The sequence below is a fragment of the Meriones unguiculatus genome, chromosome 15, assembly GCF_030254825.1.
Source record: "Meriones unguiculatus strain TT.TT164.6M chromosome 15, Bangor_MerUng_6.1, whole genome shotgun sequence".
NCBI classification, from domain to species: Eukaryota; Metazoa; Chordata; class Mammalia; order Rodentia; family Muridae; genus Meriones; species Meriones unguiculatus.
This window is the reverse complement of record NC_083362.1, coordinates 10,695,689-10,714,621: the sequence shown is the minus strand read 5'-3', so window position 1 is coordinate 10,714,621 and position 18,933 is coordinate 10,695,689. Positions and strand designations below refer to the sequence as shown.

General features: G+C 47.9%; 1 protein-coding gene across 1 annotated transcript; it reads right to left on the bottom strand.

Annotated features, from left to right (window-relative positions):
- Positions 1-883: 883 nt before the first annotated feature.
- On the bottom strand, positions 884-18,161 carry LOC110539680 (myosin regulatory light chain 12B). Its single transcript, XM_021626513.2, has 4 exons — positions 18,020-18,161; positions 4,606-4,804; positions 2,543-2,704; positions 884-1,402 (listed from the first exon to the last, which is right to left on the bottom strand). The coding sequence occupies exons 2-4, from the start codon at positions 4,787-4,789 to the stop codon at positions 1,230-1,232; spliced, it is 519 nt and encodes a 172-aa protein (XP_021482188.1). The 5' UTR covers positions 4,790-4,804; positions 18,020-18,161; the 3' UTR covers positions 884-1,229.
- Between the last annotated feature and the right edge of the window lie 772 nt (positions 18,162-18,933).

Sequence of the window (18,933 nt, the reverse complement as noted above, 5' to 3'; positions counted from 1 at the left end):
CAGGCAGCGAGCGATGCACACACCAATTCTAAGTAACATGTTCTGAAGGAAAATGGGTGTCACATCAGCAGACCTCCTCTTACAACTGCCTTTCCTCCCCAAGTCTACACTGGGCAGCTGTCTTCGAGCATATCTGTAATTGCTTGTAATGTTTATGCTCTAATTTTCTCAACAAGATTTGAACATAGGGCCCTCCATATGCTGAGCACAGGACTACCACCAATCCACACCCCAGCCTCGTTACAATTTTTGTGTTTTCTTCCTAGTGCAGAATTTTCTGAAAACAATTTCAAATAACTGTTTTACTCCAAGATGATTTTAGATGTCAACAATGTCTGAATTCCGCCCCAGCATAAGGGAAATGCGTTGGCACTTTTGTCTTTCTGCAGACCCTGGGTCCTGTACTGTGAACCCCGGAGTCAGTATGTCAGTCACCAACTGTGACCCGAGTCACTGGCTTCTCTGAGCTTGGCACTCAGCTCCACCCCAATTTACACTGCGCTCAGGGCTGTGGCTCTGGGGTCAGCATGCTCAGGTGCCTGGGTCCAGTCAGTCCACACACTTCAGGGATGGTGATAATCCACCTGGTCAGACTGTAAGAACCAGGAGGAGCGATGCTGCAGTGTGTTCACGTATCCAGAATTATGTCTGTCCTCACAGCCTTAGATCGATAAGTTTTCCTAGGCAACGGTCTATGCGTGGCATTCAGCAGACATCTCCCTAGAAGAAGCAAGGTAAGCACCAAGGTGCAACTAACTGGCTCTTAAGGATGCTAAACTGTATTTAAAAGTCCTGAAGAAGTGTCTCAGGGATGTAAAAATTATAAAGTCTGGATTTTACAGAGCTGGAAACTTGAATCAAGGACTGCCCGGACTATCACTCATTTGTTCTATACTCCATTTGAGTCAGCATAATCTTTATTTCAAAATAACATTTTTATTATATAAAAATGTAAAAAATCCAGCAAAACCAGAAATACGGATATATTTTCCTGGGCTTTCACACCTGTTGATTTTTATTCGCATCTCATTTTCAATACAATTTACAACAATGTCCCCGTTTCCAGTCTGATTATACACGTGCTAAGTGACAGAAAGGTCTGGAATAAATACATTAAAAAAGAGGCAAAGCTGTGAGAGCAAGCGGCATGCAGTAGGTCCTTCCTATGAAGGTGAGAGAAGTGTGGGGGATGGAGCAAGGTAACGCAGCGGCAGTTTCGGCTGAGCTCCTCAGTCGTCCTTGTCCTTTGCCCCGTGCTTGAGGATGCGCGTGAACTCGATGTAGTTGAAGTTCCCCTTCTTGTCGATGGGGGCCTCCCTGTACAGCTCATCCACTTCCTCATCTGTGAAGCGGTCGCCCATGGTGGTCAGCAGCTCCCTCAGGTAGTCCTCCTGGATGGTGCCTGGGGGCCACAAAGGACAGACTCACAGATGCTTCCCGGCACGATTCTAAACCAAACCAGCCTGTTTCCGCACTCTCCTCATCCACCGCTCACCACTGCTTCCAACTCCTCCTTTACTAATACTAAAGGATTTTAAGAGCTTCAAAATGGAAAGATGGCTCAGTATGAGAGCACAGGCTGCTCTTCTGGAGGACCAGAGGTTCGAGCCTCAGCACCCACATAGCGCTTACAACCATCTGTAACTTCAGTTCCAAGGGAACCGACCCCTGAGGGTACCAGGCATGCACACATACGCACAGACAAAAATTCTACACAGAGGAAGGAAATACATCTGTTTTTAAAAACTGTAGTATGGTGGGCTGGAGAGATGGCTCAGCAGTTAAGAACACTGCTCTTCCAGAGGTCCTGAGTTCCATTCCCAGCACCCACATGGTGGCTCAGGACAACCATCTATAATGAGATCTGGTGCCCTCTTCTGGCATGCGGGTGTATGTGCAGACCGAGTACTCTATTAAAATATTAATTAGCTAATTAATTAATTAATACAACAATGACAAAAACGCAGCATAGGAATATAAAGTCAAATAAAGTAAGAGGAGAACAAAAGGCAGTGTCAGCCAGAGCAGTGGTGCAGGGGGACAGCAGTGTGCCAGGCAGAGTAGGGCGAGAGACGGACACGAGGTGACGCGTGAGACCCAGCAGAAGGTTAATACGGAGCAAATGGAGAAGAGACTCAGGAAGGAAGGAATGAGATAGGTGGAACTTGAAAGGCTTTTTACGTTAAAGTGTGTATCTCCAAGGGGCAGGAAATGAAGACAAAACAGAGCAAAGCCCCCAGAGACACAGAACACCTCAAATGTTCACACTGCAAACTGTGCTTCTCAGAGAAACTGAGAGTCCCCAAAAGAACAGTTTTCACTGTCTAAGACTAACGGACTCTAAATACTTATGGTTTTCTTAGGAAGCTTGAAGGCAAATTCAAAGGTGAACAAGACAGGCTGCCATTTTATGGCCTACACCAGCTCTGTGGCAAGGCCGTAACTGGCTGCACTGCTCTATTTAAAACAACAGGGTAGAGACTGTGAAAACTGCCTGCGGCCCCTAAAATGAGGGCGGACAGAAACACACAAGAATCGTTACCTGTTGCTTCCTCGTCAAAGCAAGCGAAGGCATTTCTGATGACATCCTCAGGATCTGTGCCATTGAGCTTCTCACCAAACATGGTGAGGAACATGGTGAAGTTGATGGGGCCTGGAGCCTCATTCATCATGGCGTCCAGGTAGGCGTCGGTGGGATTCTTCCCTGTAAGAGTGCACACGGCAACGAAGAACAAGCCCAGTTCAGTCAGGCCATCTGGCTACTGTTACACCGCCAAACACATTTTTACAGGGTTTATTACATTTATTTTGTGCGTGCACACATCACATGTGTGGAGCTCTGGGGACAATTTTCAGGAGTTGGTTCTCTCCTTCCACAAGAGTTCCGGGGTCACAGCCCTCAGGTGGTAGGCAAAAGCAGCGTCCTGTGCTGAGCCAGCTTGAATCCTGCCAGTGTCTCCATCACTTCTCATTAAAAAACCAAAACCCTCAAACTTTGACAGGAAACACCACATTCTCTCACACTGAATACTGATTCTATATTGGTTCATTGGGGGTTGTTATTTCAATATCAGCTATTAAAAGAAAAATCAACATTAATGTTTCTAATTATGACACAGTTGTCTGGGAACTGGTATGCTTCAAAACTATTTACAAGCTGATCATCTGGGCTAAAACTATTAGGTCAGTTTGGGACTTGAAGCTTCTTTTGGACAATACTGAAGCACTGTCGGCCAAGTGCAACCGTCCTGCCTCATCCTCCTGCATGCTGACGGATGCGCCACCCTGCCGGACTCCAGTGCCCAGTCTTGTTTGTAAAGAGAACCTGGATCTCAGTTCCCACGGAAAGCCAATCTTAGGACCCAGCCAGAGAACCCCACAGCGGGAGCAGCATCTACAGAGAAGGGATTTGAAAACCAGGTCATCCCTGGACTGGACAAGGTGGAAGATCTGGAACTCGAACCCAGAACCCAGAACCCAGACCCCACGCTTGGTGCCAGTGGCCCCCATCCAGCTCCTTTATCTTTGGCCTGTGAAAAGGACTGGCTGACCTCAGGCTCTCAAAGGGGCCTTCAGTCACGAGGCTGACAGACGGGAAAAGGATGTGTTGACAGGATCTTCAGATTTAGATCCGGAGCATCTCAGAACTATACCAGACTAAAACCTGAGGACAGTCCTATGCAGGATCTGGGTGAAATTTAAACAGCACAGGAACGGCTACTCTGCCCCAGCACACCTACTCAGCAAACCTGTCCTAACGGAGCCCCTGACCAAGTCCAAGTACGTAAAAAGCCTACTTTCCTGTGTGCGGATCTAAGCCATCTCTGGCAGCATTGTGAGCACTGTAACCCAGAGATTCAAGAATATTCACTGAAGGAAACAGGAATTGAAAATGGATCGTGTGTGTGTGTGTGTGTGTGTGCACGCGCATATGTAGAGCATATGTACAGGACAGAGAACAACTTCCAGGAGCCAGGCCTCTCCATCCTGGGGCTGACACTGAGGTCACCAGGTTTGGCAGTGTGTGGTTTACCTGCTGAGCCATCTCATCAGCACCCTCGATGGTTTTTAGAAAAAGATTAGGTTACTTTCTTTTTAATTATAAAAAACATTATTAGGGAAGTCTCGTCCTGGGGTCCATTTTTAAGTAACTGCCCTCCCTTCTCAGACACCACTGTCAGTTATGAGTGTCACCTCCTTGTTCATGGCCTGTTGTCTAACACAGGATGGTACTAGCTGCATTTGTTCTGAGACATCTGATCTTTTACACCTAGTCACCACTAACACGCACACATACACACACACACGGCTTTCATACTAACATAAACACACAGACTGAGACACACACGGACACAGACACGGCTTTCAGGCTCACACCGACATAGACACACACGGCTTTCAGGCTCACACTGCGCATCTACTTAGCTAACAGGAACAGTACTGCCAGGTCCTCACCCTGCAGCTGATCCCCCTCACGCCTGGCCTGGACCTAACAAGGCCCCTCCCACGCTTGAGAGCCTTTCAAAGGCCATCGGGGACAAGGACTGAATCATCACAAACGACTCGGCGACGGATCACACCAGGAAAATGCACATAAAAGGCTACCTAGAGAAGCAAGCATGTCATGCAGGTCCTCCTTGTCAATGAAGCCATCCCTGTTCTGGTCGATCATGTTGAACGCCTCTTTGAACTCTTGGATCTGGGACTGGTCAAACATGGCGAACACATTGGATGTTGCGCGCTGAGGGCGCTTCTTGGTGGTCTTGGTCTTTGCCTTTTTGCTCGACATGGTGGCAGTTTAAATCTGAAATTAAACAAAGCAACATGTAACACGTAAAGCAAAAGGGTATATACACACCTAATACTAATGAATAAATCTATCTTTCTCTTTCTTTTTTAAAACAGGTGGCCTGGAACTCACAAAGATCCGTCTGTCTCTGACTCCCAAGTACTGGGAATAAAGTTGTGTGCCACTGTGCCCAGCTAGAGTAAAAAAAAATCTCAATAAAGAAATTTACTTAAATATGGTAGAAATAAGTACATCCAAGCTTATTTCAATGTGACAGTTAAAGTGGATTTTAAAAGTACATGTTAAGAGAATTTATCAGTGTACTTTCCATCACCTTTCACAAGACTAATTTCTTTTTTCGTTTTGTTTGGTTTTTTGTTTTTTTTTTTTTTTTGAGACAAGGTTTCTTCTATGTAGCCCTGACTGTCCTGGAACTCACTCTGTAGTCGAGGCCTACCTCTGCCTATGAGCACTGGAATTAAAGGTGTGGGCTACCACCACCCAGCAAGACTAGTTTCTTTTAAGAATTAGCTTTTATTTTTAACCATGTGTGCACATGTTTGTCTCTGTGTGGGTGTGTGCACATGAGTGCAGGTACCCACAGAGGCCAGAGCCCCCAGAGCTGTAGTTACAGGCACTTGTAAATGCTCCCGATGCAGAAGCTGTGTCTGCCCTAACCACTCGGCCATCTCTCCTGCTCTAAGACTACTCTTCATCCACGGGAGTTTATAGGAATCTATATAACAGGGGCCGAGTCCGATGTGCCAAGACCTCTTTGAGGGAACGGCGCTCCCACACATAAACCTCCTACCCTTGCTAGGCTCAGCTTTCCCATTAACCCTCACAACAGCCAAATATGACAGGTGCTTTTATCATTCCCACTTCACTGCCAATATGAAACAATCTCCCTGGACCCCAACTGTTCATTACCAAAACACACTACCCATGACACTGAGTGATGAGAACTAAGTGGATACTGCACACAGAACTAGGCAGCCAAATATGGTGCTCACATTTAAAATACATCATCTGCTGGACAAGGTGGTGCACATCTTCGGCCTAGCACTTGAGAGACAGAGGCAGGTGATTTCTGTGAGTTCGAAGCCAGCCTGGTCTAAAGAGTGAGTTCCAGCACAGCCAGGACTACACAGAGAAACCTGGCCTCAAAACAAACAAATATACGAACAAACAAAAAAATATATCATTCAAGCCTAATTTCCTCTTCTAGACACCCAAGCTACCCCTGCATTCCCCCCACTTGACAATTTCCAAATGTCAGTTAATTGTTTCCATTTTATCATCTTCCCAGTCATTTCTAGAGTCTCTGTAAGTAGCTGTGCTGTTACCTCCACTCTGACAGCCACCATCAACTTAACTGGTAAACAGAATGATAATTTCCATCTCCATCTTCATTTTGTTATTTTTTTAGCACCCCCACTTCTTAAAATATGGGGTCTCATGTAGGTCTTGAATTCACTGTGTAGCTCAGGATACCTTAAACTCCTGGTCCGCTCACCTCTGTCTGGGATTATAGGCATGATCCATGTCCTGGCTGCATTTTAAACACCATAAATGCATGTATGATCATTTTTCGGCCAATGACAGACAGCATATACCATGGTATATTCCACAGAGTCTTGGTCTGCAGTAAGCTGTTCTTTCAGGGTTTGTGCATGTTAACTCTTTGTTGTTTGCAGACCCATGAGACTACCTAACAGCTTGAGTCTCACAATCTATCCCGATCACTATACTAGACAGTGCACCTCTGCAAATAGAACACAGTATTATCAGCTTTGGAGTTAGAGATCAAGTTCAAATAAGTCACAAACAACTAGCTACACATAACTTAGAAATCTTACAAATACCAGGCCTGTTTTCAAAAAAAATATGTTGAGCTTTTATCATTTTTATGTGTTTGCCTTCATGTGTATCTGCGCATATGTATACACTGCCCATGGAGACCAGAAGAGGGCGCCAGATCCTCCGGGACTGGCATTACAGAGGGATGTGAGTGTCCATATGCTGCTGGGAATTGAACCCAGGTCCTCTGGAAGGTAGACAGTGCTCTTAACCAATATGCCATCTCTCCAGCCCCTCAGGCCAACTTTTAAAAACATTTTATCATTTTTTTAAAATTAAATTATGTGTATGTATTTTTTGCCTGCATGATGTACCACCGGGAGACCTGAAGGGGGCACCAGATCTCCTAGAACTGGAGTTACATACCTTTGTGAGCTGCCATATGGATGCTGGGAATCAAGTTCAGGTTCTCTGGAGGCGCAATGAGAGCTCTTAACCACCGAGTCATTTCTCCAGCTCTGAAGATGATGATAATGATGTGGTGGATATATAAAGTGTGCCTGAAAGTGCAGCTGAGTGCGTGGAGGTCAGAGACAACTTTCAGGAACTGGTTCTCGCTTTTCACTGTGGGATCTAGGATGCTTGTGTGGCAAGAGCTTTTACCCACTGCTAACCGCACCTGCCCCACTCTTTGATGGAATGTTTTACCGAATCTCCACAATTGCCCTAGACAGGTGTTCCCTAAATTAAAGAATAAACCCATGTCCCCGTGTATTAAGTAACTCAGGGCTGTTAAAGAGGTCTGTGCAGCCGTTGCCCTTGGCTCCTGCAACCTTCTGCCTGGTGTTTGCTGTCTCAGGTCACATGGTATGGACTTGGCTTCTAATAGGGCTGAGGTCAGACATGTGGCGAGTTGACCATAGGCACGTCCTAAAGCCCCGATTTCCCTGGCTGGCAGTATCTGCACACTGTCCATGACCTCACCGGGCCAGACTGAAGCTGGGTGTTAGGAATCCTCCTGGATGCTGCCCCACAGGGAGAACCACAGCTTTCGGTGAGTTCTGAGAGTCCTAGCAAAGCATCAAACCCGAGCTCAGTCCCGGGAGCACCTACTCCCAACTGGTGGGGGAAGTGAGGACAGTAGGGAAAAGCTCCCCTCTGAGGCCTCACTGTCGGAGGAGGACAACTAGCCGTCAGCCAGGGCGCCTACTATGACAAACACCATGACCAGACGCATCTTAGGGAGGAACGGTTCATTTGATCCTGCAAGTCTCAGGTCACACGCCATCACCCTGTCATCGAGGGAAGCCAGGGCAGGACCTCAAGGCAGGAAGTAAAACACAGACCAAGGAGGAGTGCTGCTTACTTACTGGCTTGCTCCTTACGGTTTGCTCAGCCTGCTTTCTTACACAATCTAGGATCACCCATAGTGAGCTGGGCCCTCATTAATCAAAACACTTCACACACTGGACCAATCACAAAGGCCAATCGGATGGAGGCATCTTCTCAGTTAAGATTTCTTCTTCCCAGGTATGGCTGTGATAAGAAGCAATCATTACTCTAGCCATGCTAGCTGGTAAAAAGAGGGACTTCTGGCTTTGGACTTTCGATTCAGATAATGTCTCCTCTCTTCTTCAATCTAAAACATGCTCCAAAGGTGTACTTAGCTTGACTTGGCACAGTGCCGAGCTGTACTAGCATCACGGTCCCGACTCTCAACAGTACAACACCTTGCCTTCCCCACATATCTGTCCTGAGTAAATGTTAATTTTCTCCTCTTCCCTGTAACTGAGCTTGACATTTGACTATAGTTCTATAGAAAGTCAAACGAAAAACAGAATGGTCTACTATACTAGCTTGATATTAGATTTTTTTTTTTCCTTCTTTCTTTCCTTCCTCCCTGGATGCTGCTGCTGCTGTTTTGAGGGCCTCACCTTAGAATTATAATTGTGCTAAAACACCATGACTATAAAGCAAGCTGGGGAGGTGGGTATTTGGCCTACACAGTCCACTGAGGGAGGCCAGAGCAGGAGCTCAAACAGGTCAGGACCCTGGAGGCAGGAACCCAGGAGGCCGTGGACGGATGCTGCTCACTGGCCAGCTCTCACGGCTTGTTCCACTCACTTTTACAAACCCAGGGCCGCCAGCCCTGGCACAGCACCACCCACAAGGGGTCAGGCCTTCCCCTAGCAACCATTAATTAAGAAAATACTCTGCAGACTTTCAGACAGCCCCATCGTACAGAGGCATTCTCAATCAAGGTCCCTTCTCTCAGATGACCCAAGCTTTTGTCAGGTTTGATGAAAACTACCCAGAATAGGCTTAGAACCAGGTCCTGCAACATGCTATAATAAGCTCTCCCAATACATTATACCCTCAACGCCAACAGACTATCTTAAGGCTTTACATCCCGAAACTGTTACATCGAAGTCGTTCTCATGGGAAAAGTGCTGATTTTATTTCAAGATTTAATAGATATTAGTAGTCTAAAGACACAGATTAGTTCTTTCAGCCAATCATCTTTGCAAACTTACTAGAGAGTAACATTTTACTTAAAGAATACTTTGTCTATTGCATTATGCTGAAAGTTAACTCAAAAAAATCCTACATTTTTGAGGTTTAATTAGTTCTTTAAGAAGTCAATGAGACAGGACCTAGTGCAAAGACTTGATTAGGGAGTGTGATTAGTGAAAAAATGCGTGTGGGGGAGGGGAAGCACACAAAGCTTCAGCTGGCGCAGCAGGCTGATCCCCACAGAAAACAGGAAGGAGGCCAAAGGTGGAGAACAAATCACCAACCAGCCTTTATCAAAACACGCTGCAGAGCCAACTTAGACCTGACATAACAGGAAAGTTATTCTGTAAAGTTCTGTTTTTTGTTGTTTGGTTTTGGGCACAACTCTTGGGAAACCCACACCTACTTCTTTAGTATGTACTGTCTTTTTCCTAAGCACTCCTCCCTCAGTGCTTGTGTTCAAGTCTCCAGTAAAATGTGTGTGGACCCTTGTATGCATCTATGTGAAGGTTGGAGCTGGACAGTGGGTGTCTTCCTCAAATGCTTTCCACTTTAGTTTTGAGGCGGGGTCTCTCACGCTGCCTCACACTTTAGGTGCACTTTTGTGTCAGTGTTTCATGTGGGTGCTAGCTGGGAATCTGAACTCAGAGCCTCACACTTGCATAGCCAAGCACTTTACTGAGTCATTTACCCAGCCCGAAAACTTGAGTTTCCCAAGAAACGCAACTTTGGGCTGCGCATGGTGCTGCACACCTTTAATCCCAGCATGGGCTGTGTGACGGGTTCTAGAACAGCCAGAGCCACATAGTGGAGATCCTGTCTCAAACAACCGCAACAACAAAGGTAACACAACTCTGTTATGCATACGTACACACACACCACACACACGTTTAGAGTCTTACTATGTTTGTAGCTTAGCTGGCCTTGGAGTTACGATCCTCTTGCCTCTGTCTTTTAAGTGCCGGGAGTTTTAGATTTGCAGGGCTGGAGATATAACTCAGTGGTAGAACCTGTATGTACCTTCAAGGTCCTGGGTTCAACCAATCCCCAGAAGCACAAAAGCAAAACAAACACATACTTTGGCACTTATAAAAACCAACATACACATCAGCTGAAAAGCAAGCAAAGGTGTATCAAAACCACCAATCTGAGAAGTCTGGTACACAGAAAACAACCCCTTTCCCTTGCCTTCCCAGATAACTATCTTGGCTTCCTCCATTCTATCACCTCCCACTCATGGACTTCACTGTACTTTCCTGGGCCTTTACTGTACTTGTCACAGTCTTAGGCTAGACCGAGGGGAATGTTGCACTCCACCACACAGTTTCGGTTCTCCTTCCTCCGGGATCGCCTCTCCTGGATTTTCTTCTCCACTTTGATTCCACTCCACTGAAGCATCCAGGTTTCTCACGTCCCAGCATCTACGACAGGGCCTCACAATGCATCCCAGGCTGATCTAGAATTTTCCAACCCCCTTCCTCCCCAGCTGGGACCACAGGCACACACACCACCACACCTGGCCCCATGTATGCATTTTTATAGTCTCCAAGGCAATCTCTGCCACCGGCCAAGTCACAAGTCCCTCCATGGTTTAAAGCTCTTTCCACCAGGCTTTCCTTGTATGATCTCATCAACTTAGTGTCTGGCTCCAAGCACACACCTCCAGGCTTTACCTTGAACTTCAGATTCATATCCAGCTGCCTGGGAAACACGCCCATTTGGACATCCCACAGACACTGCAAAATCAACACACTGAAAACTGAATCCATTGTCCCCTCTCTCAACATTCCCAGCTGTCCAATTTCTCGGTCTGCCCACGCCCCGACAGAAGGCTAGGACTATCCTCCACAACTCTCTCCCTGCCAGCTAGTGAGGAGTCCCTGAGGTGCTCAGCCGCCTCTGTTCTGTCAGTGCAAAGAGCCCCATTTTCAATACATTCATTTCCAGACATTCATTTCCTCAAATTCCTGATCCTCCCTCTCCAGTACTGGTAACACAAGCATGTTCTACTACACTTGGTTTAAAAAAAAAAAAAGAATTCTTTTTTTTATTTGTGTGCCCACACATGCAAATGGATATCGGAGGACAGTCTTGAGAAATGGTTTCCTCCCACCACATGGGCGATCAACACAGGCTGTCTGTCAGACCTGGCAGAACGCGCCTTTACGCAGTGACAGACTTCTTCAGCCTCACGCACACCTATTTTATGTGTGCATACGCATTTATATTTCCCCCTCAGGAGAAAAGGAATTCCGAATGAAAGAAGTTTAAAAAGCCCTGCACTAAGTGAAACTGTCTGCCTTCCTCATGATGCCACTGAAGACCAGACATGAACTAACTCCCTAAGTCAGCCACAGCAGATGGAATTTCTACATACACACTCTCTGTCATTCGCTTCTAGTTACTTTAACTCACTTAAAACCTTTCAGGGTGACGCACAGAGTAGAATGTGGGTTTCTGAGCGGTAAATGTCCTCTGCATTCAGATCACAGGCAAGTGGGATTCATATAAATCCAAACTAGAGTGGAGAAGCTACATGGATAGCATGACCGTACCAGGAGTGACTGAAAAGTAGAAGCCAAAGTCGGGATCGACCATGCAGTGGATCAGGTCAGACTGGGTTTAAAGTGACAGCATCTTCTATTAGCCATGATTTAACAGAGAAAACTCTCTATGTTCAATTATTAATGAAAGTACTTTATAAAGGGGTGTGGACTAACCCAACTCTCTACCTGCAGATTACAGACACAGATGAAAATATCCACAATAAAACATAGCCCAGAATGTAAATTACCTTCAATAGAAACAAGAGGCATGTCCTCTTCAAACACTGTACCATTTCTCTACCTTCCCGACACGGGGTGCTTGTGCTGCCAGGTCACATGGTGGGCAGGGGTGTGGGCAGCTGGCTTTAGAGGTGATGTAGATGTCTGATGTCCAAGGCAAAGCATGGAACATATCATTAGCCAGCAGAAATCTGAGAGTTTCACCCTGCCTGGCTGGCTTCCCCAGGCCTGGAAAGATGCTCAGAGCACGTGCTGCAGCGGCCTGCACCATCCCTTTGATGTTTCCCCCAAGTGTTCGCTCTCACCATGCGGCCAATGAACTCTGCTCTCCCGGCATCGTGCATCGCTCATCTCTGAAGTTTACAATAAACAATGCCTGAGTCTTCGAAGACATCTCCTAACAGAAAGGGAATGTTGGGAGTGGGGGCCAAGAATTTGGTTTTGAAAATGCAACGGATGGGAGTTGCAGAGCTGCTTCATTGTCTAGGAGCACTTGTTGCTCTTGTAGACGACCTGGGTTCAATTCCAGGCACTCACATGGAGGCTCGCAACTGTCTGAACTCTGGTCCCAGGGGATCCAACACCCTCTTCTGACCTCCACAGGCACCATACATGCAAACAAAACACTCATAAACATGGAATAATTAAAAAAAAAAAATGTTAAATGCACTAGGTGAGTCCAATGTCCAGCTAAGGCTGAAACACTTAGCCCACACTGGCTATCCACATGTCCACTTTCCCCTGCCCTTTCAAAGCTGGTCATTATGGGCAAATGAGGCCTGGATACAATTCCAGTTCTGACTTGATCAGCTGTTTGACCTCTGGCTATTTTAGCTATCTCATTTTCCTCATCCATGTAGGAGGTGGCTCATGGGCTCGGAAGACAGCTCTGTTGCTGCTTAACCTTTGAGCATGAGGACCTGAGTTCGAGCCCAGAACCCACATCTGGTGACACATGCAGGCCAACCCAGTGGGAGACTAGGTCTCAAACACCATGGGTTGTCCTTTGGTCGCCATATGCGTGTGCACACATACACACACTGAGAGGCAGCTCACAGCCAATAACTGGCAGTGAGCAAATTATATGCAGTCTACAAGAAGGCTTGTTTAGTACCCCAAAATGGCCTTTAGAATGTGTCTTCAAACAGTAGCTTGCCAGGCTTTTTATTGTGACACTGTACTTCCAAACCTGATTTTCAGACACCTTACACAACTGCAGAAGGAATCACTAGTCAGCACCCCAGATTCTCGGGGTAATGAGGACTCCATGACCCCTCCCCATGTTTAGGCTACCTGCATGATTCCTGATGGCACTGAAATTCAGACTCTGAGGTGACCTTCAACAGCTGTCACTGTAAGTCACCCAAAGTGAAAAGCGGACCCAGGTGAGCCACAGTGGATTATGAAATGATGGCAGCTGACTGTCACAACAGACATGGCTTGCTTGGTTATGAGTCAATCTGCAGATGCTAGCAAGAGACAGCAGGGAACTGAGGCCTCCTACCAAAGGCCAGCAGCGACTGGCCAGCCATGGGCACCATGGTGACAGTCCTTTAGATGGGGACACCCAGACATGACCAAACTGCGTGGGGATTCCTGGAATTCAGTAGCCAGGTGTGGTGGCACACACCTCTGATCCCAGCACCCTGGAGGGAGGGGCAGGTAGATCTTAAGTTCCAGGACAGCTAGGGCCATAAAGACCTTGTCTCAAAACCAAACCAAACCACCACCAACAACAAAAACCCCCGGGTACTGCCTTACAAACGCTCAACAAACTTGAGGGCAATGGAAAAGCAGCAATGCCATTTTCTGTGAATTCTTTCCTAGTGAGATAAGGAAATGTCTTTGTTTCGGGATTACAGCCACAGAATTGTAGAGTTCAAAAGGACCAGCCGACATGAGTGGTAAGACAGTGAGACTGTGAGAGAATTTCCACCCCAGTTCGTAGTTCCCTCCCACACAAGTCTTCCCTCCACTGTCGTCTCTATCCTATTTCCTATTCCTCTACTGCTCTGTAGATTTTTCTCGTGTTCTAACTGCAGCTTTCTTCAAAGTTCTATGCTTGGATGTGCTTACATGCTGCACGTGAAAGGCTCCCCTCCAACTGGGGCTGCTGCACATCTGTAATCCCAGCACTCCCCAGGCAGAGCCAAGAGGATTGCCAAGTTCAAGGCCAGCCTGGGCTGCACAGCAACTCCAAGGACAGCATGGTTACAAAGTGAGGTTTTTGTCTCAAAAACTGAGCCAAACAACACACACCATAAAATCTAAAAATAAAAAATTACCACCGACTGTGAGTCAATTAAGGAGAAAAGAGTGAAACTGGTTCTGTGGGCGAAGGAGTCATGAAGAATTCGAATTTTAGGGGCTCAGTCAAGAGTGCACACTGCTCTTGCAGAGAACCAAGAAGGTCTCAGCACCCACTGTGGAGAAGATGGGGAACCACACCAGCCGTAACTGCAGCTCCAGGGGACCCTCGGCTTCTGGGGTGCCTATCTGCGTTCACGTGCGTGTTCCGCTCCCCCCCCACACACACACAATTAAAAATAAATCTTTACAAAGAGTTCTAGTTGGAGCCCAGCTATACTAGAATGGTCGCAGGGATGCCAAGGACAGATGCTCAAGGTCGGGTCTGTGTAGTGAGGGAGTCTTTGATTTGTTAGCACATTCACAGGAGGAGGCGCTGAGGGTGGAGACCAGCTCCAGGGCTACAACTAAGGTCTTTTTAATTTGATTTCACCTTTTCCAGTGTCTGTCAGAGTCTAGAAAGTTCATGGATTCTCACATAATTACTGTAGACAAGATTAGTTATTGTTGAATGACTGAATACAAGAACAGTTTGAAAGCAGCAACCAGAAAGGGAACCAAGTATATAATCAAACTAAAATGCTTCACAAAATTAACCTCATATACTTGATGACGCATAATGCTTATCATATATATACAGAGTTGTTTTTTTTTAAAGTTCCATAATTACCTTTTCTTAAAGAGGCAAACGCCATTTTTACAGCTTTTCTTAACATCAGGAAACTTGCAGCAACTGTGTTTTCTCACACTTGGCACACATGCTCTTTTCTCCCTCACAGGTGTTGTGGGCGTCCTGTGAGTCAGCTCTCCGTCTCTGCTATCTAATCGCTGCTGTAACTGTGAACGCCCATGTTATAACCAAGTAAGCCACAACTGTTAACATCACTCCAGAAAGTCCCGGAAGTCGACTGTGTACCTTACTCCCAGGTAAATCTTGTTTGGATTTCTTTTCCTTCTCTATTCTTTCTTGAGACAAAAAGCCTTACTACTCGGACCAAGGTGAGTTCACACTCAGGACTCTCCTGCCTCAGCTTCCAGAGAGCTAGGATTAGAGGTGTTCACGACCTTGACTGGCTCTTGTCTGGGTTTCTTTAAATTAAATGATGAATGTGTGCCTGTGCAGGCCTGACTTCTTTAAATGAACTATTTCTGAGGCTCACGCCCTGTGCTGAGCTTATAACTATCCTCCTTCTGTTTTAAAAATGTTTCACAGTGTGTGGGGATCAAACCCAGGGCCTCAAACACATTAGCTGAGTGCTGTGCACTTTATTCTTTTCTGCTGATAGGTAGAATTACACTGCCATACAATTTTTTGTTGTAGTTTTGTTTGGTTGGTTGGTTTTCGAGACAGGATTTCTCTGTGTAGCCCTGGCTGTCCTGGAACTCTACCTGTCGATTAGGCTGGTCTGGAACTGAGAAATCTCCCTGCCTCTGCCTCCCAAGGACACCATCATGCCCAGCCACTGACATACAATTTACAAAGACTTTTTAAAAAATAGCCTTTTGCCTTTTTGCTTGAATTATACAGTATAGAAGACTGCCTTGGACACGGCAGGTGCCGAATAAATGCTAGGTAAGCCCGAACACACATATGATTTCTTCCCGTCACAAACAGTATTCCATACACACGTGTTCACGGGTTTGAGCACTCCTAAAAGAAGGCCTTTTTTCTAGAGCCCGCGGGCAGGCCAGCACACACTACCTCACTTTGAAGAGACACTTCCCAAAACCCGGCCACTGCTCAGTTCTAGGAAGGACCGTTACTAATCAAGGACAAGCTACAGGAGAGCCTGGCACTGGAGTAAGCGCGCCTCATGCATTGGTAGTCCTCACAACAGCTTCTAACACGAGCTAGTGTTACACCAACTTCTCAGGTAAAAGCCAGCAAGAGGCAGAATGTCTACCTAGGGAATCCTAGGACGTATCCCAGCAGGACCCCACCCCCACCCGTGTCCTTCATATCAGCAGCTCCAAGTGCCCACCAAAAAAGCTTTAGGTGAGGCAACCGGCAAGGTGTACCTTGGGGCTCAGATATGTCAAGTAGGGCGCTTGCCATGCCAAATATTCTGAACAGAGGTGTCTTTAAGGTCTCTGGCCTCCCTTCTCTTTCATGCAGACACCCTTTCTCATCCAAAGTCTGAGGACCAGCCCACGGGAAGCAGCCAAGAATGGAGTAGCCAGGGCTACCCCCCTCCCCATAATGTTTGGAAACAAGTCCAGAGGTGACACCACACCCAGAGCCCACAGGGGCTGACCTGGATATCATGTTTTTCAAGTCAGTTTGCCTCCCCTAAAAATCATACAATCTTCCTCAGAAACTGTCGACACGCCTCCTCCCACCACACACAATAAAGAGGGAACAAGCTTCTAAGGCTGACTTGTTTTCCAGTCTTCCTCCCTCCCTCGCACACAGTGAGTTTTGAACACCTTTCCTCCTGTTATCTGGCTTCTGACAGGTAAGGCGGACTCAGTGGCCAACCTTTTAAGGGAGGATTTGCCTGCCATGTGGAACGTGTCAGAGCCCAATCAAAGATGCTGGGAACCAGGATATGAAAATCTCATCCCTAGACTGCTGGGTTCTTTCAGCCTTGGGGGATGGGGGACAGGCCCCACCCCTGGCTTTCCTAAGCTTGTCTACCATCACCTGGGGATCTGTCCTCAGAAGCCGCAGCTCAGTAAACTCTGGCCTTGCTGGCACATAAACAGAGGTGGCCATCACAGAATGTATCTAACATAGCATCCGGAGCAAACAAAACGCTGTGCACTTAGACAGGAAGTGATCAGGGCTTCGTGTGTGTGCGTGTGTGCGTGTGTGTGTAGAAGCGAGGGTGTATAGAAAAACAAGACAAAAACTGGTGCCATCATATGAATTCTTTAAGCGATCCCAGGCAAATTACCTCACCTCTCTGGGTACCACTTCCCATGATCATAAACTAAAAAACTGTCAGGAGATGCTCTGTAGGGCCTCACAGAATTAGAAAATACTGTGGTGTTTCTCGAACACACAGGACTACAGAAAAGCCATCCTTAATCAACCAGATCGCCTAAACATCCTCCCACCGTGTCACTTCCTTTTGGAGGAATCTAAGGGACTCCTTAAGGCCTCTTACATAATTTTTCATTTCTCGTCAACTTTTCAAACCACCTATAAAAGGGCCTAACTTAGTTCCTTTATTTTATAAGCTCTAGCCCAGGGCCTTGTGTATGCGAGCCCTACCCTAACCACCTTCCTCATTCCGAGCTAGCAGTCGTTATTGCTCTGCTCCTTTCCGGCTGGTCTCCCGCGCTTCCTGTACAGACGATAGGAGCTTTTGCTCCTGTTACCACCTACCAGAGATCCACACGGTTCTCCCCCTTGGATCCCTGTTCAAGAAGTTCTCAGTTCTCTCGAGCTTTCTTTGAATTGCCCTTTTCTTACAATGAACTAAATATCTGCAAGACGCAAAGTACAGCAAGAATGTACGGAAATCGGCCCGTGTTAGCGTTTGCTAACCACCGACTCTGAGCACCGGTTCCTGGTTTCCCTAAGCAAGAACCGTGCAGGCGCGGACTTCTCCTCCCCCAGCTAGAACGGATGCGCGCGGCTGACGCTAACACGCAGCTTGGACCTGCGGCAGCGGCAGGTGCAGCAGCCCGGAACCAGGTGTCAGTCATCCAGGCCCAGGACCCCGGGGCCTCGACCAGGGTTCCGCAGCCCAGCAACTGCACCAGGGCCTCGTTCGGAGCCGCCTCCTCTCCGCCCCCCGGAGGCCACGGGCGCGGCCGCGCAGCGAGAGGGACGGCTGCGGCCCGGGGGTGCCCCGCGGGACCGAGAGCCACTCACCAGATCCGACGCTACCAGCTCGCACGAGACGGCCCGACCGGCGACTGCGACCAGCGGGGGATGCGGCGGGACAGTGGCGGCGCCGCACTTCCGGCCTGGGGGCGGGGCGGAAGGAGCACCGGCTGGCTCGGCGCGACCAAGCGCGGCAGGGGGATGCGGAGAGCGTTCCGCGGGGCCCGGGGCCCGGCAGCCCGCGGCGGCGACCGACCTGGCTGCGCAGTCCGACGAGCTCAGCCCGGGGGGCCGCGAGCGCGGTTCCCCCCAGCTCGCCTGCGCGGCAGCCTCCGGCCGCAGCCGCCCCGCTCTCCTGCCGGCCTCCCCTGCGCCCCGCGCTGGTGCGGCGGCCCTTCCGCATTCCTGGGCCGAGGGCGGGGCGCCAGCGCTGGAATTTGACCCGGGTGGGCTGCGGTCCGCCCTGGGTTCGGGGTCCCCGGGTGCCGGCAGCGGCCAGTCCGAGGTTGCCTGACTTAGCAAAAGGCAGTTGGCCCGGTTAAACTGAGTTTTAGATAAACAGTTTTCTAGAGAAGGAACGTACTGCGGAATAGGGCGGCGGCTGAGCACTCTCCCGTGAGCTCCAGAAACGCCTGCGCTTTTTTGAAATTGCACTCCAGCCAGTGTCCTTTACCTTCTCCGTTCCCACTTGCAAATCGTCAGGCCTCAGCCAATGCCTGGTTCATTCCTCTTTCAAACACAAAAGGTTTGAGGTTTTTTTGTCGCTGTTTTGTTTGGTTTTGGTTTTTTAAGACAGGGTTTCTCTGTGTAGCCCTAGCTGTCCTGGACTCGCTCACAGAGACCCGCCTGCCTCTTAACTCCCGAGTGCTAGGATCACAGGCGTGCGCCCCCGCGGCCGTTTTGGTTTGAGTTATTTTTAAAGACTTGATAGAATTAAGAATACACACACTGCATATGATTTG